The 27,045-nt window shown below is 43.9% G+C and overlaps 1 protein-coding gene across 2 annotated transcripts in view; it reads right to left on the reverse strand.

Moving 5' to 3' along the window:
* CYTH1 (cytohesin 1) overlaps positions 1-27,045 on the reverse strand; it is a 79,775-nt gene that overhangs the window by 51,278 nt on the left and 1,452 nt on the right. Inside the window, exon 1 of one of the 2 annotated variants that reach the window (XM_070389193.1) lies at positions 14,428-14,572. The exons of the other annotated variant lie outside the window; for it this stretch is intronic. Within the exon in view, the coding sequence (XP_070245294.1) occupies positions 14,428-14,512 (85 nt within the window). The 5' untranslated portion in view covers positions 14,513-14,572. Of the gene's footprint in view, positions 1-14,427; positions 14,573-27,045 lie in introns of those variants that run through there. 2 annotated transcript variants of the gene reach the window in all.

Genomic DNA, 27,045 nt, shown 5'->3' on the forward strand with positions numbered 1-27,045 from the left:
GACCTTTTCACTTCACAGAGTAGTGCTGGGTTGTTTTGTAGAATGTTCCCCAATTTGGATTTGCCCACAGTTTTCTTCTGATGCAACTGAGGTTGTGTATTTTTGGCAAGAATTACACAGAAAATGTGGAGAAGGAAATGGCAACCCATTCCAGTATTCTTGCCTGGAAAATCCCACGGACAGAGGAGCCTGGTGGGCTACAGTCCATGGAGTCACAAAAGAGTCGGACACAACTGAGCGACTAAACACCACCACAGAAAATTAGGCTGTCCTTGATGCATGACATCAGGGTCCACGATGTTGATTAGCCTTTTACTAGTGATGCCAACCTTGAACATCTGGTAGAGGTGAGTCCACCAGGTTTCCGTTTTTGTGGCTGTTTGTCCCTCTGTGATTCCTAAGAATCTTGTTGGGAGATGCTCTGGGAGGATGTGGGTATCTGTTCCTCGCCATCTTTTATCATGCCCTAATTTTGGGGTCAGCAGCCAGGTGCTTCTTCAAGTTGGCTCCTGTGTCTTCCAACTTGTCCCCATCATTCTCTGAGCACTTCTTCACTTCCTGCCATCACAAGACTTTCCAAGCAGGCTCACTTTGTATTTTTCCCTACCCAGCCCCAGAATCAACCATTTCCCCAAGGATCACAGGTTCCTTTTAATGGAGAATGGTATTTAGAAACCAAGCTCTGGGCATAGGATGTACTCTATAAACATTTTAAACTGGGACAGACATTACCAAACTGCCTTCTGAAATCAGGCACAAAATGCCCCCCCCAAACACTACGAGAATGTCGGCTTCTCCACAACCTCACCAGCGCTCTTTAACGTTCTGGTAATCTGCTGGTCGTTGTAGTTCACATTTCCCTGTCTATTAGGATTACTGGCTGGCTGTGCTTCTTCTCTGAATCGTTTATATCCTTTGTCCTATTTTTCTACTGTTGTTTGTCTTTTTACCGGTTTGCAGGTGCTCTTCATATATTTTGGATAGCAATCTTTGCTCGTAAGTGCTGCAAATATTTTCTCCAACTATACTGCCTGTTTTACTTTTTTATGAAAGCTTTTGTCACACAAAAAGAATATAAATAATACATTTATATATATTAAGTTGGTTCATACGATGTCATGTCTGTTGATTGCTTTTTTATGACTTCTAAGTTTCTGTGACCTGCTTAGGAAGTAGTGTTCCTTTCTCAATAAAATTAGAAAAATATTCACTTAAAAATTACATATATGTGCATATATGTATATATTTGTGTGTTTATATTTGTCATTTTATACTTAAAGAAATAAAACAAAAAACTCCAGATGGGTTACAGGTCTAAGTGTATATATATAAATAAGGGACACTTTGGCCTAATCCATCTGGAGTTCTTTTGGTTTGATTTTTCAAGTGTAGAATGACAAAGGGAATCTAAGTATTTTCTGGGTAATCAACTGTCATCACCGTTCACTGATCCCGTTCATTTTAGATCCCCAGTGATCTAAAATGTCATATGATCCCTACAAGGGAGTGACCGACAGTGCAGGCCCAGGAGTCAGCTGCTTGGGTTACAGTCCTGGCTCGACTGCCCACTAGCTACTTTGTTACTCTCTCCTTGACTTTTAGTTTTCTCATCCAAGACATGGAGAAAAATTTCCCACTTCATTGGGTTACTGTAAAAATGCTTAAAATAATGAGGACACCTATTAAACACTTAATACACATTGTGTTAGTCGCTCAGTCATGTCCGACTCTTTGTGACTCCATGGACTGTAGCCCGCCAGGATCCTCTGTCCATGGGATTTTCCAGGCAAGAATACTGGAGTGGGTTGCCATTTCCTTCTCCAGGGGATCTTCCCAACCCAGGAATCAAACCTAGGTCTCCTGAATTGCAGGCAGATTCTTCACTATAAATTTGGATGCAAACATCAGTGTGTCTAGCCAGTGCTGTCCAAAAAACACATAATATGAGCCAAATATGTATTTTAACATTTTCTAGCAGCCACAGGAAACAGGGGCTTCCCTGGTGGCTCAGCTGGTAAAGAATCTGCCTGCAATGCGGGAGACCTGGGTTCCATTCCTGGGTTGAGAAGATCCCCTAGAGAAGGGAACGGCTATTCACTCCAGTATTCTGGCCTGGAGAATTTCATGGACTCTATAGTCCATGGGATCACAAAGAGTCAGACACAACTGAGCAACTTTCACTTACACTTACTTACTTATACAGTAAACAACTAAAAGATAAATGGTAAAAAATAACCTTAATAATAAGTTTTATTTAACCCAATATATCTAAAACATTATCATTTCTACATATGATCGATATAATAAATATTCTGCCTTTTTTTTTGTACTAAGGTTTCAAAATCCTGGATTTGTTTTATGCTTAGAACATATTTCAAGAACTCAATAGTGGTCACCACGTGAGACAGTGCAGGGCTAGACTAGTTCCTGACTTAGCTGTATAATATACTGTCACAACAACATGACACATAGACCTACAGGAAAAGCACTGAAAGAACTGAACAGCTATCCATGACTGAAAAAAATCTTTTGACAAACTAGAAACAGGATGAATTGTTTTTTCAACACAATAAAAGGTATTTACAACTCACAGTAAATGTTATAGTTTGTGGGGAAATGCTGAAAGCTTTTCCCTTAAGATGGGGAAGACATGAAGTGTGTCCACACTCAGCAACTTCACTGGTACTGTGCTGGAGGGTTTTCTAACTCAATCTTCTCGGTCAGGAAGCCCCAGCAGAAATGGGCCCAAATGCCCCAGCCAATGAAATGGGGCAAGAAAAAGGGCAGAAAGATTGTAAAGAAGGAAAAAAAAAAAAAAAGAAATGATTATCTTACTAGTGGATTGACTATCCACATAGAAAAGGTTTAAAAAAAAACAAACCCTAAACTGTTAGAATCATTCACAGAGGTTGACAAGATTGCTGGTTACAAAGACAACATATAAAAGCACAAATTAAATTGTTTAGTTTCTAAGTCCTGCCCAACTCTTTTGCGACCCCCTGGACTGTAGCCCGCCAGGTGTCCTCTGTCCGTGGGATCTCCCAGGCAAGAACACTGGAGTGGGTTGCCATTTCCTTCTCCAGGGGATCTTCCAACCCAGGGGTTGAACCCACGTCCCCTGCATTGACAGGTGGGTCCTTTACCATGAGCCACCAGGAAAGCCCAAACATTTAACACTTGGTGATAAATCAGTTCAACAATGTGTAAGAGTTTAATGGAAAAAAATTCTAAAATTGTGGTGAAAACCTTGACAGAGGACCTAAATCCATGGAGAGAGAAAGCACACTCAGGACCCGGCACGCTCAGCTGTCACTGTTCCCAGAGGACCGAGAGGTTCCATGTACATCTGTCACTGCGAAGCACGATCCCGGTAGGTTTTTACTTCTCTGTTTTGGGGGTTATAAGATGGGTGCTTCTGGCATGGGACAGACCATCAGAACAGAATACGAGCCCAGAAACCCTTGTAGATATAAACATTTGACATGTAACAGAGCTGGAAAAAAAAATCACAGACTGAGTTTCCTATAAATGCTGCTGGCAATCCATCATTCACATGAATGCCAGGAAATATGAACGTGAACGGTCACAGTGGCACTTGCAGCAATAACCCCCAATGGAAACCACCTACATGTCCAGTGAGAGTGGAGCAGACTTTTTTTAATAGTGGCATATTCAAAAGATAAAACGTTTTGTATGTTTGTGAAAGTGAATATAACTACATGAAACAACATGAATAAATCTCACAGGCAGAATGATAAGCAAAAAAAAAAGAAAGTAAAGTAAAAGTCTTCAAAATCAGAAGAAAATTTTACTAGAAGAATTTTATACCAAGTCCAAAAAGTGTTAAAGACAGACCAAGAGAACACAGACCTCCCACATACCCTTTCGAAGGAAACTTCTAGAGAATGTACTTAAGGTAAATCAAAAACAGGAAAGACACAGGCCAAGGAAAAGGTGATTCAACAGAGAGGTAATCCCAAATGACTCTGGGGGGAAGTGGAAACAAAGGCCAGATAGCAGACCCAAGAGCAACTGATCTAGATTTGAGCAGAAAAATGATAGGCACAGGCCAGGGGGACACAACTGACTGAGGCACTTAAGCAGACAAAACACATCACAGATAAGCTTACGGCACAGCTGCTATATTTTAGAAAACAACTGATAATTTCAAAGACAACTGGGCAAAGGGAAAAGCTAAGGCAATTAACAGCTCCAGGAAAAACAAAGAGTGGTACCAAGAAGACAGAATGACTGCAGAATACTACGTGGCTTGGCAATGTCGTGCCCAACAGAAAGTCTGCAGAGCAGGTCTGAAACTGGCCATCAAGAAGCAAGAAAAGAATATTGTTAAACAGCTTTAAAAATTCAAAATGGCTACCCCTTAGGAGGAGGATCTCAAGGTGGTGCGGGGAACTGCTGCTTTGCATTTTATTGTTTTTAGTTCTGTAACACAGTTTTCTTTTTTTCAAGATGGCAAATGTCTGTATTCGAAATTTACAAGACCAATTCTTCAAAGTCCAGTGCTGAGCGTCCTCCCATGACCCTTTCACCGTCACCTGCTACACCACACACACAGCAAACAAGCTGAAGCTGTTGGCTCAGACTGATGGTAAGTGTGGCTCAGACGGTAAAGCGTCTGCAATGCAGGAGCCCAGGTTCCATCCCTGGGTCGGGAAGATCCCCTGGAGAAGGACATGGCAACTCACGCCAGTGCTCTTGCCTGGAAAATCCCATGGTAGGGTACAGTCCATGGGGTCACAGAGTCGGACACGACTGAGTGACTTCACTTTCACTTTTCACTTCCCCTCTAAACATTTTATGACTCTGTGAACTAAGATTCCCCTTCTCAAAGATGAAAAGCGTCTGCTGAACCAGCATCCTAAGGTCTCAGGTAATCACAGACCAATCATGTTAGGGTTCCATCAGCTCAATGCGATATTCATCACCCACTGGATGATGAATGGATGGGTTCAACGCTGTCCTGGATCAAAAGGAAAACATTTATGGATCAAACAAGCCGAAGGTTTTGTAGGGGACAATGGTGACTAAGCTATCAGGCAAGTTCATTCTTTCACTGTAATACATGAAAAGCACTAGCCATTGAAGATAAATTCAATTGATATTTCCAGAAATGATCTTTCTGATACTTTTACTACTTAGGGGAATATGAACAATGTCAGGGAGAATGATCAAATTAGTTCACTGGGTGTACTGTGCACTTTTAAACCAAATTCAATTAGTAGTTTTAGAAAAAGTGGCCAGCCTTCAACAAATATGAAAGCAAGCGTCACTGTGGTGTGAAATCCACATGAGTATGAAGCAAAGCCCTCTGACAGCTCAGAGTGAGGACAGGTGGGCTGGGGAGCCAAGCGTTCGCCCGCCCGCTCCTTTTTGCCTCGGACATCAACTCTGATGCACAAGTGCTGCATATTCTCTTCCTGTTTCCTTCCCTCCCTTTCTGACTTACTAATTATACATCACCCCTTTTCTTCGTAAAACCACAAGATGGACGTTATAAAATCGGTGCACTCCACCCATCCTTTTACTCAGCTGACAGAGTGCAAAGTGAACCCGTGGAAAGGCGCCAGGGCCCTGCTGATGAAGCCACCATGTGAGAGAAACAGGAGGAGACAGACGACGCTCACCCTGCATCACAGGGCAGGGCAGAGAAGGCGGAAGGCAGTGCCACACACACGGCCAGTCCCAACTTCTTCTTGGTGCCCGTCACTGATTCTAAAAACAAACTAAGCGGAAACCATGGTTTTGTCTAAAATCTAATCTCCTTGTTTTAGAAGACAGGTGGTTTCAGTGAAATACAAAACAAATAAGAAAACTCTAATAATCTATTCTTGAAGGGGCATTTCTTCAAGATTTTCTTCAAGCTCTTAAACCACTGTTCTGAGGTCTATTTTCCCTATAAAAAGAAAAAAGCAAACCTCCTTTCCAGTCTCAAAAATATTCCTACCAGGTGTGGAGGCAGGACTGTTTACAGAAGCTACCATCACCCAGAGTGACGTCAGCGGCTCAAACCACAAAATCTTTCTCAGCCTGTTTCCTCTGGGTCCACCTGAGAAGGGACAGCTGATCAGGTGCCCATAATGGGGAAAGCACGGGATACAAGGTCACAGTGAGGGCGACACAGGGAGCTGGAGTCACATCCCAGGAGCAATGCCAGGGGTCTCCACTCATGTGGCAGCAAGCAGAGCGCTTTAGACCATGTTTGGAGGTGGAATGGACAGCACCATTAAGAAACTGTGCAAAATGAGAGAAAGGGAGGAATCGGGGTTGATTTCTCAACACGCAGTTTGCACACCACGTGGGTGGACATGCTGCTTCCTAGAATGGGGACATCTGGGGGTTCTTCTGTGCCACACCAAGCACAAGGCCCCCTTTAGACATCTCAGTGAGGAGGGAAGAGAAATGAGGCAGTGAGCCATCTAAGCCTGAAGCTTAGAGGGGAGAAAGAAGGCTAGCAATACAGTCAGTCCTCCTAATTCAAGCATCCTAGAAAGGCTCCTAGAAAAGTCACTGTTAACCCTCAACTGCCAAATACTGAACCCAGATCCCAGGGGAATACAGGGCTAGGTTCCTGTGAGGCCCTGACCCCAGTTCCTTCATGGCCCAATATGTGAGCATGTTTTAGGACACCTCACTGACAATGAACTCCTACCTGAAGGAGGCTCACCGAACACACGTGTTCTCGGTGGGTACATCACAGCTTCTTGCACTTGGAAACACCAGACAGCACTTCAGCACTGTGTGGGGGGCCATTTTAAACAGAGAAATCACCAACAGAGAGATACCAAAAACATCGCACTAAGCAGAGTGGATCCAGGGCCCCTGCTTTCCACCTGAGTACTGAAACGGAAGGCAGAAGGTCCTGGAAGCCTGCGGTCCCAAACATTCAAAAGATCCGACTAGGGGTTAGAAAGAGAAAGAAACCTGACCTACTTTACAAATTTGCAACCTGTTCCCCAATGCCTGGCATCAGGGGGATGCCTTCTCTTCACAAAGCCTGGTGGTTTGATCTCCAGTTTCCTCTTCCTTTCTCTATTTCCAGCAGTTCAGAACATGGCAGGAAAAGAAGAGACTGTTATTCATTGCTCGCTCTCTCTCTCTCTCTCACTGGAAAGGAAAGAGCTTTATCATTCGCATTTCATAAACTTCCACAGAAATCACCTTTGAAACGTATCTAATTGGAGGAGAACATCATCAGTTGGGCTTCCCTGGTGGCTCAGAGGTTAAAGCATCTGCCTCCAATGCAGGAGACCAGGGTTCGATCCCTGGGTTGGGAAGATCCCCTGGAGAAGGAAATGGTAACCCACTCCAGTATTCTTGCCTGCAGAATCCCATGGACAGAGAAGCCTGGTAGGCTACAGTCTGAGACACGACTGAGCGACTTCACCTTCACCTTATCATCAATTAACTGGCTTGGGATTATCAGGACAAATAATGTTGTCAGTGGTTAAGACAATGACTGACTGATAACGATGCAAAAGCATATCAGTGAGTTTGTTAACACCAACCAAGTAAATGGAGGTAATGTCCCAAATGTCTTATCACAAAGTGATGGTACACATTGAATCCTATATTGAAAATGTAAAATGTCTAGTTAAACACAAAACTAAAGGATATTCTGTAGAGTACAAAGCTTCTTGTTTAGTAAAAGACAGTCCGGCCAAAAAAGTCACATATGATCCTGGTTGGGAAACAAGACATCCAAGAGATACATCAAGAAAAAGAGTACATGCAGGGGTTACCCAGTCTCCCCAAAGTTTCCTCCTCCTTCCAGAAGCCTCCAGGCATGAACCTGAGGGACTGGGTGATGAGTCACCAGGAGCATGAGGACATGGGGACCAAGCCTCTCATCCCAACCCACAGGCTGACAGACTGCAAACAAAAGCTCAGAGCACTGCTGGCAGCCCTTGTTTCTCACCTGGGGTTTACACAATGACTCGAGGGAATCCTACACAGCACAACCATTAAAGTAAGCAGTACTAACAATCAGGACAGAAAACAGTACATAATAAGGTACTAAGTGGACTAAACCACCAGCTCACCATGTTGCAATTATGAAAGGACCAATTTCCCAGCTCTAAGTTAAATTACTTTTAACTCCCACCATCTAACTCATCTGGGGACATAACTCACTGATTCTTTAGAATAATCTTTAATTAATACCTTAATTCCAAAGTAGAAAACTTTCTTCCTGGTAGTTCAAATGCCAAAACCCCTAAACAACAGAATTGTTCTAAAAAGATTTTACAGAATAATTCCTTTAAAAATAAATATTAACCCCCACTCCCCTCTTTTTAAAAGATTTGCACTTTGAGTGGCAGTGGCACAAGCAATTCAGTGGGTGGCAAAGGCCTGACTGGTGACTTGAGAGGGCGCCCATCCTCTGGCTGCACTGGAAAAGGAATAAAGTGACCATCAAAGGCGTGTCCACGTTGTATTTGTCTCACAAACATCATGGACAAAAGCCACTAGCTACCAGGAAGCACCTTACCTAGATACACAGAGCAACTCTGCAAAGCACGCACAAGATACAGAGCCCCTTCCTGAGGGCTGCCCCGCCCCCACTCTGCCTCCGCTGTGCTCTCAGGTGCATTTGCCCACCTCCAAGAATTTATACCTAGAAATTGTTGTGTGAAGCGTTCTCTTCCAATTTTAAGGAAGCACAGAATTGTGTACAAGAACAGGAAAAAATACTTTCATTTACTTTGTGATTGCTTCAAGTTTTATTGTCACTGTTTTTTCTAGGAAAATCCAGTATTTTTTGATTGATGCAAAATGATAACATATTAAAACATACTTTAACTGATTTGCATATTATACTTACATTAAATAAAAGCTGTTCTGAGACATTTTAAACTAGTTACATACTATTTATACATACCATTCCTTACATATAATACCATTTTACATATAATAAAACATTTTTTAGGAGAAAAGTAAAACCCGACCATACAACCCAGCCATTCCATCCATGGATATTAATCTAACAGAAATGAAACATGTCCACACAATGACTTTTCACGACGGCTCACGGCAGCTTTGTTCACAATGGCCTCAAACCAGAAACAAGGCACAAGATCAGGCCAGGTGACCGGATAAATACAGACAGGGGAACACCACTCAGCAGTAAAGAGGAAAGACGGACATCCCAGCGATGACCTCGGTCGCTTCACGCTGAGGGAGGGCCACAGTAGAGAGTGCATTGTATGACTCCATTTATACAAAACTCTGGGGGACGTAAACTAACCTGTAGGGACACAAAGACCCAGGCTGCCTAGGGTGGGGGGGGGGTGGGCTGCAGATGAACTTGAAAACCTTTTTAGAGAAATGTTCTGTATCTTGACTGTGATGGCAGTTTCAACGGTGTATAAATCTGCCAAATATATCTCATCAGACTGTACTTCAAATGGATACAGTTTACTGTATGTAAATTATACCTCGATAGTTTTTTTAAAAACTACAGTAATGGGTAACCAGAAAAGTTTTTAGCAAAAAGATAAAAGGAAATGAATGTGTTTATTATCACTAAGTAAGATGTTTCAACATCACCTTTGGTATCCTAGCATCTGTGGCGGCCCTACCAAGCCCTCCAGTGTGTGCTGATGACAGCCATCACTTCTCTCTCCAGGCTCCCGCTGTGTGTCGCCCCCTGACTGATGTACATAGAGCATCTCACTGGACCTTTCGCGATGACCTGCAAGGCAGGTGAGACTGAGTCTTTACCCCAAGTCTGTGCCCCTGAGAGAAGACAAGATAATTTGCCCAAGCCACAAGGTGGCCTTGGGCCAAAGGGTAAAAATTAAGGCTGACAGATGAAAGATCCATGACAATGCATTTGCTCTTTTTCTTTTTTTTGGCCATGCCATGCGGCTTGTGGGATCTTAGTTCCCCAATCAGGGATCAAACCCAGACCCTTGACAGTGAAGGCACAGAGCCCTAACCACTGGACTGCCAGGGAATTCCCAGTCAGTGCACTTTGGAAAGAGTAGTAAGAGATAAAATTATCAAGCCAAGTTTAAGCTTCTTTCCACCAGAAAGTCCCTAAACAGGCACTGTTCTCCCTATCCTCACATAAAAGGATTCTAAAACCTATCTGTTCAGGATTAAATCGTGCTTTGTGTAGACTCACTTTCAAAAGTCTTTAACACAATTTGTGGATGCAGATGTCTTATAAAAAGGCCTTGTCAGTTGCAAGGGGACACATGAGTGCTGAAAAGTCAGGAACACAAAGTTCAACTGCTGACCTGTGTCCAATAAACACAGGGTGGGAAGCAGATGAGTTCTCACCCTTACTTAACTCTTAAGAAACCTTTATCTGAACTCCACACACAGTTGGATGAAACATACACTATCCAGAAAAACCAGCTCCTTTTCTTGCTTAAAGGTCAAAGTTCTCCTTCCATCTAGAATGCCAGGTCCCTGAGATTTCACGTCTAAATCCCAAGACTCATAGAGTGCCCAGCTTCTAGTTTGTCCTCAATAAATATCTGTTGACTAAATTAACAAGAAATGACCTGGGAAAGAAGCTGCTATAAATCCCATTCTGATTTATATGAACACTAGGCCGAGGTCTTAGAATAAAGCTACCCTACTAACACTGAGAAGACAGAAAATATTTAAAAATTACATTAAAAAATAATTCAATGTTTAGAAGGATAAATTAACAAATATCATCATATACTAGTATGAAATGTAAATGTGACAGAACTTTCTGGAAAATCACTTGGCAGTACATATCAAGAGACTAAAAAATAGTTTTTAGTCACTGACCTAGTGATTTCACTTACAGAAGTCTAGCCTAAGGAAACAATTAGAAATGTTGGCAAAGCTTTACCAACAATGATGTTACAGGGTTAACTTGTTACAGAACAGAGAGGAAACTTCTAAATGACCAACAAGAAAGGACAAGTAATCAAATCATGGTGCAATCATATTATACAGCTTGGGGCAGAGTCAGGCCACCATGGGGCCTGAGCATCCTTGCACATACTCTGTCACAGCTGGTTGGCCAAGGAGGCCAAGTGTGACCAGGTGGCTCCCAGGGGAGGGCTGGCCTGTCTGCTGCGGAAGGTGCTAAGCCCTCAGCACCTGGTTCCTCAGCTGCAGACTAACCCAATTCGAGCGTGGCCATCATCTGGGCTTATCCTGTCACCCCATGGACCTTGGTCGGGGAAGCAGCACGTCCAGCCTGGGTTCCGGTTTCCGCTGGGCTCCACGTGACAAACTGTCTGACCCAGTGAGGCCTGCTCCCTGCCTCCAGCCCCCACAGAGCCGTGGGGAGACAGCCAGCTGCCAGCACCCCCTCTGAAGTCTTGTTTCTCCTGCCGTCCCTGTGAGGATGGGGTCCTTCCTCGGCAGATGCCATCAAAAAACTCATCCATATATACATTTTAAGGGCAGAGAAAAATGTTCATTTTTCTTTAAAAAGCTACAAAACATTTTACAGAACGACTAGAACTAATTTTTAAACTTTTTGTTGTTATCATTGTTGTAAATAAAATCCACATATTAATCCCCGAGCTTCAGTTGATCTAGTAATTTCAAATTTCTCCTTATCAAATTTTATACTTCACTTTTTTCCCAGCTGTTTTATGTAACTTACTTTCACATGCATTGTCTTATTTGACCTTGCAACAACTCTGCAGGGCAGGTAGAAAAGATACCATTGTCTACATTTTCAGGGGACTTGGTGATGCCAAGTGACCTGCCCAAGATCAAAGGGCCCTTAGAGACAGTACCAGACCCAGAAGCCAGGCTCCATGCCCAGTGCTCTTTCTACCAAGCCACCTGCTCAGCACTATATGACCCGGCTGCTGAACTGTGATCAATGGAATGGATGCCCTCCTCCTCCTCTCTGCTAATCCACTTCCCTTCAAGGTGGGAACTTTTCTGGACAGCTGCTCTGTCTTCTATTTCACTGCTTTCCGCTCTTTTATATTTTCCTTCTGCTTGCTTTGATTTCATTTTCTCCTTTTTGCTAGTCTCTTAAGGTGGAAGCTGAGGTTTAAGCTTATTTTTTAAATCCTACATTTTCCAAGAAGGACTTAAGGTTGGTGGACATGTAGAAATATACGTTAAAAAAAAAAAAAAAAGACTGAAAGGAAACTACACCAAAATGTTTGTGTTGATGGGTCCACAGGAGTTCATTACACTCTTCCATCCACTTCTGCGTGTGTTTTAAAATTTTCCAGGTTAACTTTTCAAAGCTTGTCCAAGTGCTACAGTAAGAAGGACATTACAATTACAGCCAGCCTATCCACCAACGCCTGAGGAGAGGCTGAGAGCCACTCGGAAGCTGCTCTGGCAGGTGACTGGGCCTCAGCCCTTCTGCAGGCCTCACATGCCTGGCAATCCACGTCCCGAGAGAGAGAAGGGAAGGCTCTTTTCAGGTCACTTCCTCTGCTGTACAGATCAGGACTCCAGGATGGCGCCTGGCCAGCAGCTGCCCAGCAACTGAGCAACACACAGGGAAGGTATCTTTCTAAAAGGAGCAAAAACTAAAACCATACAGACACTTGAGGAAGCTGAAGCGGGGAGGCAGATGAACTTGGTAGCTATTATAAAGGAGTAAAAATAAAACCCAAGCTTGGTTATTTTTTGCTTCTTTGATCCGTGGAGCCTTTTCTTATGGACCTCTGCTTGAAAGCTCAAAACCCTCTAAGGGGAATTCTGAATGGCCTAAAGCAAAACCACATCAATTAGATGGTTACAGTTGGAAAAAAATACATTTAACGCTCAGTCAACCCTTCCTATAATCCTGGACACAAATCCCCACACCATCATTTCAAACAAACACATGCAATGAAGAGAACCATCTCTAACCCAAGACAGGAGCAAGCAACATGATCCCAAAGAGAGCAGCACAAGCTTCCCAAGAACTGGTCTTCTACATCTGGGCTCCTGAATTCAGGTGCTTTGAAAATACATGTGTGCACGTGTGTGTGTGTCTGTACTCATTCACTCATCCCTGGATCCTACCCTGGAGGATCCTGGTTCACAAGCCATGGCTAGAGCAGGGCCGCAGAGTAAACTGCTTTTTGAAATGACCCATGAGATTCTGTAGATAAGCCAGGTATGGGAAGCACTATTCTACCCCCTGTTTACTAGATTCCCAGCTTCAGGTGGGCAGGTCAACAAGCCACTCTTTAAGCTTCAGTCTGACCCCTGCAGGAGCGCCAAGTACACATTCTTCCTCTCGTGGTCTCTGATATGGGAGATCCCCTGACCTTTGCAACCAAGGGGTTCTGAGGTTCTTATTTTCTCCAAGCTGCACACCTCCAAGAGCAATTCAGTCTCACAAGGGCTGTTTTCTTCACTTCTGCTGCACAGGCAGGAATCGGGGATGATGTGCAACATATCTTTGTGTGGAAATCAACTGACCTTGGAGGTAACACAGAGAACTAAAATCACGCAAACTTCCTAGAGCCTCATCAGTTCAGTTCAGTCACTCAGTCGTGTCCGACTCTTTGTGACCCCATGAATCGCAGCACGCCAGGCCTCCCTGTCCATCACCAACTCCCGGAGTTTACCCAAACTCATGTCCATCGAGTCAGTGATGCCAGCCAGCCATCTCATCCTCTGTTGTCCCCTTCTCCTCCTGCCCCCAATCCCTCCCAGCATCAGGGTCTTTCCAATGACTCAACTTTTCTCATGAGGTGGCCAAAGTACTGGAGTTTCAGCTTCAGCATCAGTCCTTCCAATGAACACCCAGGACTGATCTCATTTAGGATGGACTGGTTGGATGTCCTTGAAGTCCAAGGGACTCTCAAGAGTCTTCTCCAACCTCATAGAACCCTTTAAAAGTCAAAAGTGACTTTTAACTATAGGCTTTTCTCTATCATCACATTTTACTAGAACAATAAGTTGCTGTGCTGTGCTGAGTCGCTCAGCCGTGTCTGACTCTTTGTGACCTCATGGACTGTAGTCCGCCAAGCTCCTCTGTCCAAGGGGATTCTCCAGGCAAGAATACTGGAGTGGATTGCCATGCCCTCCTCCAGGGGATCTACCCAATCCAGGGATCAAACCCAGGTCTCCCACACTGTAGGTAGATTCTTTACCATCTGAGCTACCAGGTAAGTTCAAAAATACTGGAGTGGGTAGCCTATCCCTTCTTCAGGGGAACTTTCGGACCCAGGAATTGAACTGGGGTCTCCTGCATCACAGGTGGATTCTTTACCAGCTGAGCTACCCAGGAAGTCCATAAAGATATGTTACTTCTATAATTTTTTAAAGTAGAAATTGAAATTCCTCTTTTTAAAAAGTTGTACATATACATATTTATGTTTGAGAAAATGAAAGATAAACAAGATCCAAAAACGGAAAGAACAGTAGTATTTAGCCAAAAATTCAGTTCCATAGGAGATTAAACCAAATGAGCCTTTAACATCAATTTGTGAAAGAGTGTCACACCTCGCCTGCTTCCTCTGCACAAGATGCCCATCATGCGACATGAAGAACAAAAGCAGGTGTCTGGAAAAATAATCACCAATGTCATGTCAAGATCTTCTACAACAAGGAACTCCTTTTTCCTAACAAGCTCCTTGTTCAGGGATGTTTTCATTACCTGAAACCAAAAAAAGAAAAAAATTCTCTTTGCTACCAAATTAAGTATCAACACAAAAACATTCAAGAATAGGCAGCAACAACCGAAGACATTCTCTGTTCTAGCAATCTGATGACAAACAGGGCTGCTAAGGAGCACAAACAGGTCACCCAGGTCAGAGTTTGCTGCTGCTCTGTACGTGTGCTACCTCTGAAAGAGGAATGCTCTTCCAGGACGAGAAATGCTTAAAGCAATTAGAAAAAGTCCGACAACACTGTAGTCCTTTCTATCCATATGGAACATCTCCTCAAGAAGAAAGAGGTCCCGCCTCACAAGAAACAGCCAAGGAATAAAATAGCTAGGGTGATCTGTTCTGCAGAACAGACCCCAAATCTGTGGATCTGGTAAATTCCATGGTGAAGGGGAATTAACATTGCAGATGGAATTAAGGTTGCTAATCAGCTGACCTACTGAAGACAGTAGGGAAAACCACTAGACCATTCAGGTATCAGATCAGTCGCTCAGTCGTGTCCGACTCTTTGCGACCCCATGAATCGCAGCACGCCAGGCCTCCCTGTCCATCACCAACTCCCGGAGTTCACTCAGACTCATGTCCATCAAGTCAGTGATGCCATCCAGCCATCTCATCCTCTGTCATCCCCTTCTCCTCCTGCCCACAATCCCTCCCAGCATCAGAGTCTTTTCCAATGAGTCAACTCTTCGTGTGAGGTGGCCAAAGTACTGGAGTTTCAGCTTTAGCATCATTCCTTCCAAAGAAATCCCAGGGCTGATCTCCTTCAGAATGGACTGGTTGGATCTCCTTGCAGTTCAAGGGACTCTCCAACACCACAGTTCAAAAGCATCAATTCTTCGGCGCTCAGCCTTCTTCACAGTCCAAGTGACCTAAATCAAATACCTTATGATTATACAGTGGAAGTGAGAAATAGATTTAAGGGCCTAGATCTGACAGATAGAGTGCCTGATGAACTATGGACGGAGGTTTGTGACACTGTACGGGAGACAGAGATCAAGACCATCCCCAAGAAAAAGAAATGCAAAAAAGCAAAATGGCTGTCTGGGGAGGCCTTACAAATAGCTGTGAAAAGAAGAGAAGCGAAAAGCAAAGGAGAAAAGGAAAGATATAAGCATCTGAATGCAGAGTTCCAAAGAATAGCAAGGAGAGAAAAGAAAGCCTTCCTCAGCGATCAATGCAAAGAAATAGAGGAAAACAACAGAATGGGAAAGACTAGAGATCTCTTGAAGAAAATTCGAGATACCATGGGAACATTTCATGCAAAGATGGGCTCGATAAAGGACAGAAATGGTATGGACCTAACAGAAGCAGAAGATATTAAGAAGAGATGGCAAGAATACACAGAAGAACTGTACAAAAAAGATCTTCACGACCAAGATAATCATGATGGTATGATCACTCACCTAGAGCCAGACATCCTGGAATGTGAAGTCAAGTGGGCCTTAGAAAGCATCACTACGAACAAAGCTAGTGGAGGTGATGGAATTCCAGTTGAGCTATTTCAAATCCTGAAAGATGATGCTGTGAAAGTGCTGCACTCAATATGCCAGCAAATTTGGAAAACTCAGCAGTGGCCACAGGACTGGAAAAGGTCAGTTTTCATTCCAATCCCAAAGAAAGGCAATGCCAAAGAATGCTCAAACTACCGCACAATTGCACTCATCTCACATGCTAGTAAAGTCATGCTCAAAATTCTCCAAGCCAGGCTTCAGCAATATGTGAACCGTGAACTTCCTGATGTTCAAGCTGGTTTTAGAAAAGGCAGAGGAACCAGAGATCAAATTGCCAACATCCACTGGACCATCGAAAAAGCAAGAGAGTTCCAGAAAAACATCTATTTCTGCTTCATTGACTATGCCAAAGCCTTTGACTGTGTGGATCACAATAAACTGTGGAAAATTCTGAAAGAGATAGGAATACCAGACCACCTGACCTGCCTCTTGAGAAATTTGTATGCAGGTCAGGAAGCAACAGTTAGAACTGGACATGGAAAAACAGACTGGTTCCAAATAGGAAAAGGAGTACGTCAAGGCTGTATATTGTCACCCTGCTTATTTAACTTATATGCAGAGTACATCATGAGAAATGCTGGGCTGGAGGAAGCACAAGCTGGAATCAAGATTGCCGGGAGAAATATCAATAACCTCAGATATGCAGATGACACCACCCTTATGGCAGAAAGTGAAGAGGAACTAAAAAGTCTCTTGATGAAAGTGAAAGAGGAGAGTGAAAAGGTTGACTTAAAGCTCAACATTCAGAAAACAAAGATCATGGCATCTGGTCCCATCACTCCATGGGAAATAGATGGGGAAACAGTGGAAACAGTGTCAGACTTATTTTTGGGGGCTCCAAAATCACTGCAGATGGTGACTGCAGCCATGAAATTAAAAGACGCTTACTCCTTGGAAGGAAAGTTATGACCAACCTAGATAGCATATTCAAAAGCAGAGACATTACTTTGCCAACAAAGGTCCATCTAGTCAAGGTTATGGTTTTTCCAGTGGTCATGTATGGATGTGAGAGTTGAACTGTGAAGAAAGCTGAGCGCCGAGGAATTGATGCTTTTGAACTGTGGTGTTGGAGAAGACTCTTGAGAGTCCCTTGGACTGCAAGGAGATCCAACCAGTCCATCCTAAAGGAGATCAGCCCTGGGTGTTCTTTGGAAGGAATGATGCTAAAGCTGAAACTCCAGTACTTTGGCCACCTCACGTGAAGAGTTGACTCATTGGAAAAGACTCTGATGCTGGGAGGGATTAGGGGCAGGAGGAGAAGGGGACGACAGAGGATGAGATGGCTGGATGGTATCACCGACTTGATGGATGTGAGTTTGAGTGAACTCCGGGAGTTGGTGATGGACAGGGAGGCCTGGCGTGCTGCGATTCATGGGGTCGCAAAGAGTCGGACACGACTGAGCGACTGAACTGAACTGAAGCAGCTGACCTAGAGATGGAGAGATTATCCTGGATTATCTGGGTAGGCACAATATGATCACAAGACTGCTCGGAAGTGGAATCGGGGGGGGAGGGAATGAGGAAGTGGGGCAGAGTCAGCATCAGAGGGATGAGATGTGAGAAAGCCTTGATCAGTCATTGCTGGTTTTGAGGATGTAGTAAGAGGAATAAAAGAGAACAAAATGAATGAAAAAGATGTAACAGGGCCACGAGCCAAGGGATGCAGATAGCTTCTACAGGGTGCAAAAGGCAAGGACATGGATTCTCCCCTGGAGCCTCCAGAAGAAACAAAGCTGACACCCTGACTTTAGCCCTGAGACCCATTCCAGACTGTGACCCCCAGGACAACAAAACAAATTAGCATGGTTTTAAGCTACTCAATTCATGATACTCTGTTACAATAGCCATAAAAAACTAATACAGTGAAGCCACTTCTTTTGTCTACCATGCAGACAGCATGTCCAGAAAAGATCCAAGTCAAAGCAGCATCCTACTAACATGTCCAGTTGTCTTCCTGATTTTTTAAATCACACACAAAAAAACAATTACCAATTTGTAATCCCTGTCAGTTAAAGCACTAACTACTAATGGCTGAGTGGGTAAAGAACCTGCCTGTAAAGCAGGAGACACAGGAGATGCGGGTTTGACCCCTGGGTCAGTAAGATCCCCTGGAAAAGGCAATAGCAACCCACTTCAGTATTCTTGCCTGGAAAATCCCATGGTTAGAGGAGCCTGGCAGGCTACAGTGCCAAAGGTCACGAAGGGTCGGACATGACTGAGTGACTAAGTACTCTGTGCACACCAATCCTTGTCAAGATGCATACATTTGTCAAATACCTTAATACTTCCTACCTCACACCAGAAATCACTTTACTATAGGTGATAGTAGCCCTCTTAAAGAATTTTCTTGCCACACTCATCTTTCAAAAATAGAATCATCATATGCTTTGTCCACATATCCCTTTTTTAAGATTTGTACTGAAATCTCTGAATGCCTAGAAACCGTACTCATAACCCTCCCAGCAAGCCAGCGGTGAGAAACTCCCTACCTGGTTATCACCACAACCAGCTGTAGCAGGAACCAAGCCCCCAGATAAACCACAAAACACAGAAGAATCAAACGGGACAGTGCACGTGTGAGGTAAGAGGGCTAAATTCTAATTTCAACATCTTCCAAGTTGACAGGAACAATCCTGGTCCCCTACACTGGGAATGCAGTCTCAGCCACTGGACCACTAGGAAGTCCCCCTGAAACACAGTCCTTGTGCAGGCACCTCCACAGCTGGGCTGAGAGCAGTCAAATGACCAAAGGCTGGCTTTAAAAACTTCTTCACAAATGCCACCATAAATCAGCATGCTCGCTTAGGAATCTAAGCCCCAAAGTCTTTTTCAGCCCGCAGAGCTAAGTCTTGCATCAGAACCCTCGGTGATCCCTCCAGGGGACGGTCTAACAGACAGCCCCTGACAGGAGGCACACCGATGAAGCTAGGGTGGTGAGATGGATGCTGGAAGAATGGCAACACTGCCCTTCTCGTGAAGAAACACGGTGCCTCCACCGCAGTCTCCTGTTTCACTGCTGAGTTTCCTCTCTCAGCACCTTCTTCTACTTCATCGTAAATGGTGAGAGGTGAAGAGCCACACCAGAGGGCCCTGGAAGTGGTGGGCAGGCCAGCTTCAGGACAGATCTGTAGGAGGCAGGACTCCTGTATTAACCTTCACCTGGTTACCTGGCCTTCCTACATAAACCACAAGACGGGTCTGGCTCCAGGGAATCCTCAAAGGCCAGGAGGGCCATTCCTGTCACCACACCAGCCCCCATTCACCAAAGGCCCCAGGAGAGGCCAGCACAACGGAGCAGCCTAAGAAAGAGAGGGCTTTACTATACAATCCAACAAACCCCTCAAATCTCAACCCTAACAGGAGCGACAGGCTCTTTCAATATTAATCTGTTTAATAACCTGTAACATAGGTTTTAATCAAAAAAGTAAACGAAATGTATCAAGACATGGAATCATGGAATTGGAACTCTTAATTCCAAGAGAAAGTTTAGAAAAGGTATGTAAAAGTACAAGTATGTAAAAGTAAAGACAGGGGTGTGAAATAGTAGGAAATATAAATAAGCAGGCTATTTGGAGCAATGTGGATGGGCCCAGAGACTAACATACTAAGTGAAGTCAGTTAGACAAAGACAAGATCATAATTACCACTTATATGTGGAACTTAAAAAGTAAAACAAGTAAACTTATTTACAAAACAGAAATTCTCACAGAAAACAAACATATGGTTACCAAAGGGGAAGGGGGCACAGGGATAAATCAGGCATTTGGGATTAATATATACACACTACTGTATATAAAACAGATGACCAATAAGGACCTACTGTACAGCACAGGGAACTATATTCAATATCTTATAATAATCTATAATGGAAAAGAAGGTGAAAAGAATATACATACAAATGTATGAATAACTTAACTGTGCTGGAGGTGCTGGAGAAGACTCTTGAGAGTCCCTTGGACAGCAAGGAGATCAAGCCAGTCAATCCTAAAGGAAATCAACCCTGAATATTCATTGGAAGGACTGATGCTGAAGCTGAAACTCCAATACTCTGGCCACCTGATGCAAAGAGCTGACTCACTGGAAAAGACCTTGATGCTGGGAAAGACCAAGGGCAGGAGGAGAAGAGGGCGACATAGGATGAGGTGTTTGGATGGCATCACCAACTCAATCCACATGAGCCTGAGTAAATTCTGGGAGATAGGAAAGGACAGGGAAGGCTGGCATGCTGCAGTCCACAGCGTAGCAAAGAGGTGAACATGTCTTAGAGACTGAACAACAACAATAACTGAAATCACTCTGCTGTATACTGAAACTAACACATTGTAAATCAACTATACTTCAACTAAAAAAAAAAAAAAGAACAAGCAGGCTGTGCAGCAGAAGTGGTGAGCACAGGGGCTCTGAAGTCTGAGAAACCTGCTTCCAATACCAGTTGTACAGCTCATCAGTCAGGTCACCTATTATAAATAAATCTTTCAACCTCTATCTCCTCATCTGTTAAGTGGGCGTGGCCACTGTACCTCCCACCCAGGATTAATGTGAGGATTAAGGAAGAACATACGAAAAATGTTCAGCAGTGAACTTAGCGCACAGCACAGTTACCTGCTGGAGGTACAGGGGTAATACGTAGTCTGTGATGTTCCCACCTCATTTGATCCCAAGGTTAGGTGTTTTACTCAAAAGTATCTCTCACCCAAAACACACTGAAGACTGGAACCCTCCAGGCTCATATAGCATTTATTATGTCTCCATCAGAGCATCTGTCATATATCCATATATTCTGACTGAAATTTTTCAACTCATCAACTACCCTGCACTTTGAGTTTCTTGAAAACAGGGCCCATCTTTTAAAATTCTTCACAGCCTTGGCATCAAGCAAATGCGTAACACAAAGAAGATAATGAAAAATGGGATGGATAGATGGATGAATGGTTGGAAGACTATTTAGAAGGCAAGAAAGACAAAGGAATCAAACATTTTTTTCAAGCCTCAGTAACTGAAGTGATAAGAAAATGGGGATAAAAATAGAAAAAAAAAAAGTCTGGATGAGAGAGTAAGACAGGAGAGAGGCAGAAGGCTGTGTTCTGACGTTGAATTCGAGATGATGACAGGATACCCACAGGGAAACATCGAGTAGGCAGCCGGAAATGCAAGAATGTAGCTAAAAATCAAAACATTCTCAATTTCAATTACTAGGGCTGTTGGAAACAGTATTTCAGGGAAGCAGATATCATAACAGAAAGTAATTTAAGTTTAAAAGGTTGCAAAAACACATGCAGTCCTGCAGCTGCTGTGTTTAAAAGCCTCAACAGACAAAATGAAATGTGAGTTCCATTGTAGGTGCTGTTCACAGCACACAGTCTATGAATACCTTAATCCAAGGCTGGTTCAGAGTAATTTTCAAAAAGAGTCTGCAAACAGTCTTAAGTCTCCCCAAATTAAAAACAAGTCTCTCCATTCTGCACTGCCTTCTAGCTGCTGCCCCCTCTCTCTAGTTTCCTATAAAGAGCCATCTATACACATAATACAACTGCACAGTCCCGTCTCCTTTCTGGGCCACTTTCTCTGCCCAGCCCTTCAACGGGGACATGTCCAAGACGATGTCCCTGGACCGCTTCTCAGCACGCCACATGACCCCCTCCCTGCTTCCCCTCCCACTGAGTGCCGGTTCCAGACCAGGGAATGGTCTGTACAGATCTCAGGACTCCACTCAGTGTGTCCTCACCTGAGCTCGTGTTCAACTCTACACACTCAGTCTACACACGCTGTATGCAACTGCTCTCCCCAGACTCATTCGGCTTCCTTACCTTCCTTGGATGCTATCTCTCCCAAACTCTGGCAACCACATCTTATTGATTTCAGGTCCTCACTCAGTCCTGTGGTTGTTCGCCCCTTCCCCCCACCCCTACTGCCTTAACTCAGGCCCCATCCTCTCCCCGACCTGGACGCCTGCAACAGCTCCCAGGACTCCGGCTGCACCGCACCACAGGGGATCTCTCTGAAATACAAAATAATCACCTGGACACAGCCTAGCCTCACCCCCTCTATGGAAGATCCCTGTGGCACAGACAGGAAAGTCCTGGGTTCTACGCAGGAGGCCATCCAAGCACACAGAGCCACTGGCAGCTTCCCAAAGGGGCCAGATTCTCCAGCCACACTGGTTCATCCTTGGCCTGAAATGGATGTCTTTGCCATATTTGCCTAGTTGGCACCAACTCATCTTTCAAAGTCCAGCCCAAATGCCAGCTCCTGCATGAACTGTCTTCTGCCCCATCCAGTTCGACCCCAGCTCCAAGCAGAACTGCTCTCCTTTCTGTGCCTACGTTTTCCTGCACACTTGCCACACCCACTCTGACACTCCCCTTCACAGCCTCCTTCTACATCTGTCTCTTCCTGCTCAGCTCCAAGCATCTGTGATAGCAAGGGCTGTACGATGTGGTCACGAGTGCCTGCTGACTGAGTAAGCCTTTACAAATTGCTCACAGAGCCCAAACCAGTTTCAGGACTACTGGAAGGGGAAGTCTTTCTAATAGCATTAAACCTATTCCATCATTTATATCCAACTTTAATAATTACAATGTAGACTGCAACAATGTCAGATTAAGACATGTTTTTGAAAGAGAAACCTTTTTTTTTTTTGGTCTCGCAGCTTGTGGAAGCTTAGTTTCCCAACTAGGGATGGAACCTGGGCCCTGGACAGTGAGAGCTCAGAACCGTCAGGGAATTCCCACTGAATCCTTCCTGAAGACTTTAAAAAAAAAAGAGAGAGAGAGAGATGGAAGACACAGAAAGCACCCGGCTAAGGAAGGGAACATCCTGACCCTTGCTAAAGGAGCCAGGCCTCACAGGAAGCAGCTCTCAACCCTCTCACCACCACAGCAGCAGAAAGACACAGGCTCGCGCCATCATGGATAATGAAGAGTAGCAAAAATCCCCTACAGCCTTCACCCTATATTACGTGTTTGGTGTTTTTTTTGTCCATGCAAAGAGAGAAGCAAAACACCACCACCAGCAGTTTCAGAGGATGTGGGATTCAATACTTAAAACATTTCTAAATAATTTTCCACCTCCTCCAGGCCTCTTATTGCAACTGAAACTGAGCAACAATAATTAGACAGTTGAGAGGCTGTGTGGCAGTGGAGCAGAGGGACAGGCTCGGGCAAAGCGCTTTTCTTTCGGAGCCCCCGGCCCACGACTTAGTCTTGGAGGGCGAGCAGGAAAAGGGCAGAGAGGAGACTCTACCCGCAACACGGATCTCAGGCTCAAGCTCTCCATCCTCTGCCTCACCGTCTCTCATACACATCCCCACTCTCCTCCCCACCAAGTGACCTACATGTTTGCTCTCGCCCTTGGAATGAGAAGGCGTCCTCCTCCTAGTTCATACTGGACAACTACCTAATTCTGAAGGCATGAAATACACAAGAAAAACTCTGTTCAGCAAAATGGCTTTTGACTAACACAGGACTCTCAGAAAGGGGCAAGTATGTGTCCTAAGATCCCACAGACTGAACTATTTATCATTGTCACCCAACCAATAAAAACTACAGAACTCACAATTTTCTCCCCTAAAGGAAACATTTTGTTTGTCCAGAAGACAATACATGGGTTGAGAGATCCTCAATTTTTAAGAGAAAAACAAAGGAAAAGTAAATGAGTGACTGCTACAAATGGTCAAAATCCGACCCAAACCCCAGTCAAATTCAAGTATATATTTTCCCCATGCTTAAAACATCAGAGTGAGAAAAACATAAATCTGTTGATTTAATAGAGGCCTTAAAAAAGGAGTTAATCTCAGTTAAATCGATGAACCATTATCTTATATGAACAGCCATAATACAGGTCATAATACACAAATAGACAAAGGAAATTGTTTTAACCTAGCTAGTAATCAACAGATATAATGAGGAACCATTTTGTAACCATTAAATTAGTTTTCTTTAAAAAAGCTTTCATATGCTAATCCTCCCCAGTGGCACACTGGTAGTGATACTGGAACACATACCCCCATATAGCGCTAAGAACAGGGTAGCTTGATACAGCCTTTTGAAAAAGCAAATTGACACCACCCATCAAGAATTCCCAAAATGTTTATATCCTCTGACATGTTAATGTCACCCCTGGAAATCTACCTTATAGACCACAAAATGTGTAATTATGGTAACCTTGTGTTCCAGATTTTCTAAGAAAGCCCTGACTTTATGTAATTGTATCCTTTTCAATAAACGCAAATCACTGAGTGGAACTACATTTGGGAACAATGAAAGTCATCAATATCATAGAAAAACGAAGAAAATTGGTTTGGCATAGGGTCAAGCACATTCATAAAAGTGTTCCAGTTTCTGTTTGGGATGGGGGTAGGAGAAAAATTCAAGTTCAGCAAATGTTAACTTTTGCCACATAGAAACTGGCTCAATCTATTATTCCCTCCAGAGTCACTGAGCTGCTTCCACTGGGTACCGGACCCCACGCTTGTTCTTAAGGCACAAAGACCAAACAGCAGATCTCTCCTGGACGCAACAGGCTCCCACGCACAGCCAATCCTGCAGCAGCACCCATGCACGCCACTGCTACACATACCACTGCCCACACCTCACTGTTATCATCTGAGGACGGCAGGTGTGCCAGGTTAAGATCAACATCTCCACTCTCTCGAGAGAGGCTTATTTCTTAAAGGCTGCTTCTCCCTCATGCAGCAGAAAAGGGATAAGCCGAAGCTAATAAAAGCCGAGAGGAGTAAGGTCTGTATCTGAGAAGTAAAGGTCTTGAATAGCACCATGGGTTCAAGGAGCTTAAGAACCTATGGTCAGAAATCCGATTATTTCGTTAGAGTCGTGATATAGAATCATCACCACTAACATTTCCCATGTTACTACTGGATGGACTCTGCCCATCTCCACCTCAAGACGTTTCGTAAGAGAGACGCAGGCAAACCTCTGGAGCAGCAATTTCCAGAGTCAGAGCCGCCATTCGAGAACTGGATTAAAGCAAAAGACTCCAAAAATGCACATTCACAAACTCTCACATACAATCTCAGAGGGGCCTGAAAGCCCATTAAGAAGCAGACTGCATGTTAAAAATGTCTGCTTGAATTCAGAAGTCACAAAGAGGAATACAGTCACTGAGTCCTTTCGTGGGCAGGGAACCCTATGAAGGCAAAAATACCTCTTCCTTTTGCAAGCGAGAACTGCGACATCCAGGAAGTACAGTCATCTAATAAGAACGTAAAATGACCCCCCAAAAATCCCAACTATTTCAGGGTTTAAAAAGCTGGGGGGGAGATAAAGACCAGCCAACCACAAGCATTAGGAACCTCTTTCTTAAAGTGTCAATTAAGCTTTTAGAAAACCACTAATTCTACATTTTTCCTAAAAGAAAAAAAAAAAAAAAACCTTTAAACTGACTTTTGTTTAACCTCCCCCCAACTTTACACAGGTGTTCGCAGTGCGGTTTATCACACCACGCGTGTAGTTTGAACCATGCTGTACGGATCTAGTGCATTACAACTAGACCAAATAAACAACTCAGGATCAAAGGGAATGTACAGGAGAAAGGGCTGGTGAACTCAGTGGTGTGGTCTCTGGGTTAGCACAGGACATCAAAGAGTATGCAGTTAGGAAAAGCCTTCTGGTAAGTTTTCGAAATTCTCTTTCGTTGAACAAACTCTAAGACACATTCTCTTTCTTTAGCTTATTATAAATGAGTTATGTTTCAAAGGTTTTATCTAGCCAGGTGATAGCATGGAAATCATAAACCATGTCCCCTAAGATACAATGTTAAAAAATCATGGTAGTGACCTAGGCTGACTCATGAACCACCGATGGAGGTTCTGAGGGAACCCCCTGGACCTGGCATTCTATGCACTGTTTGAGTCCATAGCACCCACTTTCTTTTGAAATGTGGAATCTGAATAGTTGTCTTATCTTTTGAGGTCAATTCTCTGTAAAACCTAGGAGAGAAATGGCAAGTTCTGGAGACCGAGGCAAACCTTAAAAAGAACTAGGAACATTTTTCTTGTTATGATCATCTTGAACCATTAGGTACTTTTTGTGTGGTAAACCCAACGAATGGGGGAAATCTTTAAATTAACCTTTCTGCTTCCTCCAATATACGAAGAATATGAATTTTTTTTTAAGTTGTATAAATTGAAAGAAAAGAAGAACTTCTTTCTCATCTTTATGTGTGGTCAGCAGAATAACGGGCCCCAGACATGGCCCTGTCCCAATCCCAGAACCTGGAAACACGTCGCCCCTACATGGCAAAAAGCGGATTACTATTGTAGAACTAAGGCTGCTGATCCTTATCCTTATTCAGGTGGGCCCAATGACATCACAGAGCCCTAACTAGAAGAGGCAGAAGTCAGAGAGAACTGAGAAGATGCTACCTGCTGGCTTGGAAGGTGGAAGGTGGCCAGCAGCCAAGGAACGTGGGCAGTCTCTAGAAGCTGGAAGAGGCAAGGAAACGGACGTTCCTGTTACGACCTCCCAAAAGGAACACAGCCCTGTAAGCACCTTGATTTTAGCTTAGTGAGACCAAATTTGGACTTCTGACCTCCAGAACTGTAAGATAATAAGTTTATGTTGTTTGTGCCAATCTGTTACAGCCACCACAGGAAACAAATACACCCTGCTTCCATTTACCCTTTCTGAGCACGAATTCATGCCATGCCTGGTGGCAAAGCAGTCATTGTGTTCAAGGCAACCAGACCAACAGCTTCCTGCCTCCAGCGGTGGGTAAGAACACCAGGAGAGCGCATGAAGAAAGCCTGGATTAAACAGCAAGAGATGGTACAGCAGCACGCAAAGCTGGAGAAGGCTTCTCCTGGGTGGGCAGAAACAGAGACGCCTAAGTGGGGATGAAAAGTCCTTTGGGATCAATCCGTGGGTGTGCGGGTGTGTTTTTTTTCAATCACAGAGGAAAAGCACACACTGCTTTTACTTGGA

Source organism: Bos mutus, chromosome 19, assembly GCF_027580195.1.
Source record: "Bos mutus isolate GX-2022 chromosome 19, NWIPB_WYAK_1.1, whole genome shotgun sequence".
NCBI classification, from domain to species: Eukaryota; Metazoa; Chordata; class Mammalia; order Artiodactyla; family Bovidae; genus Bos; species Bos mutus.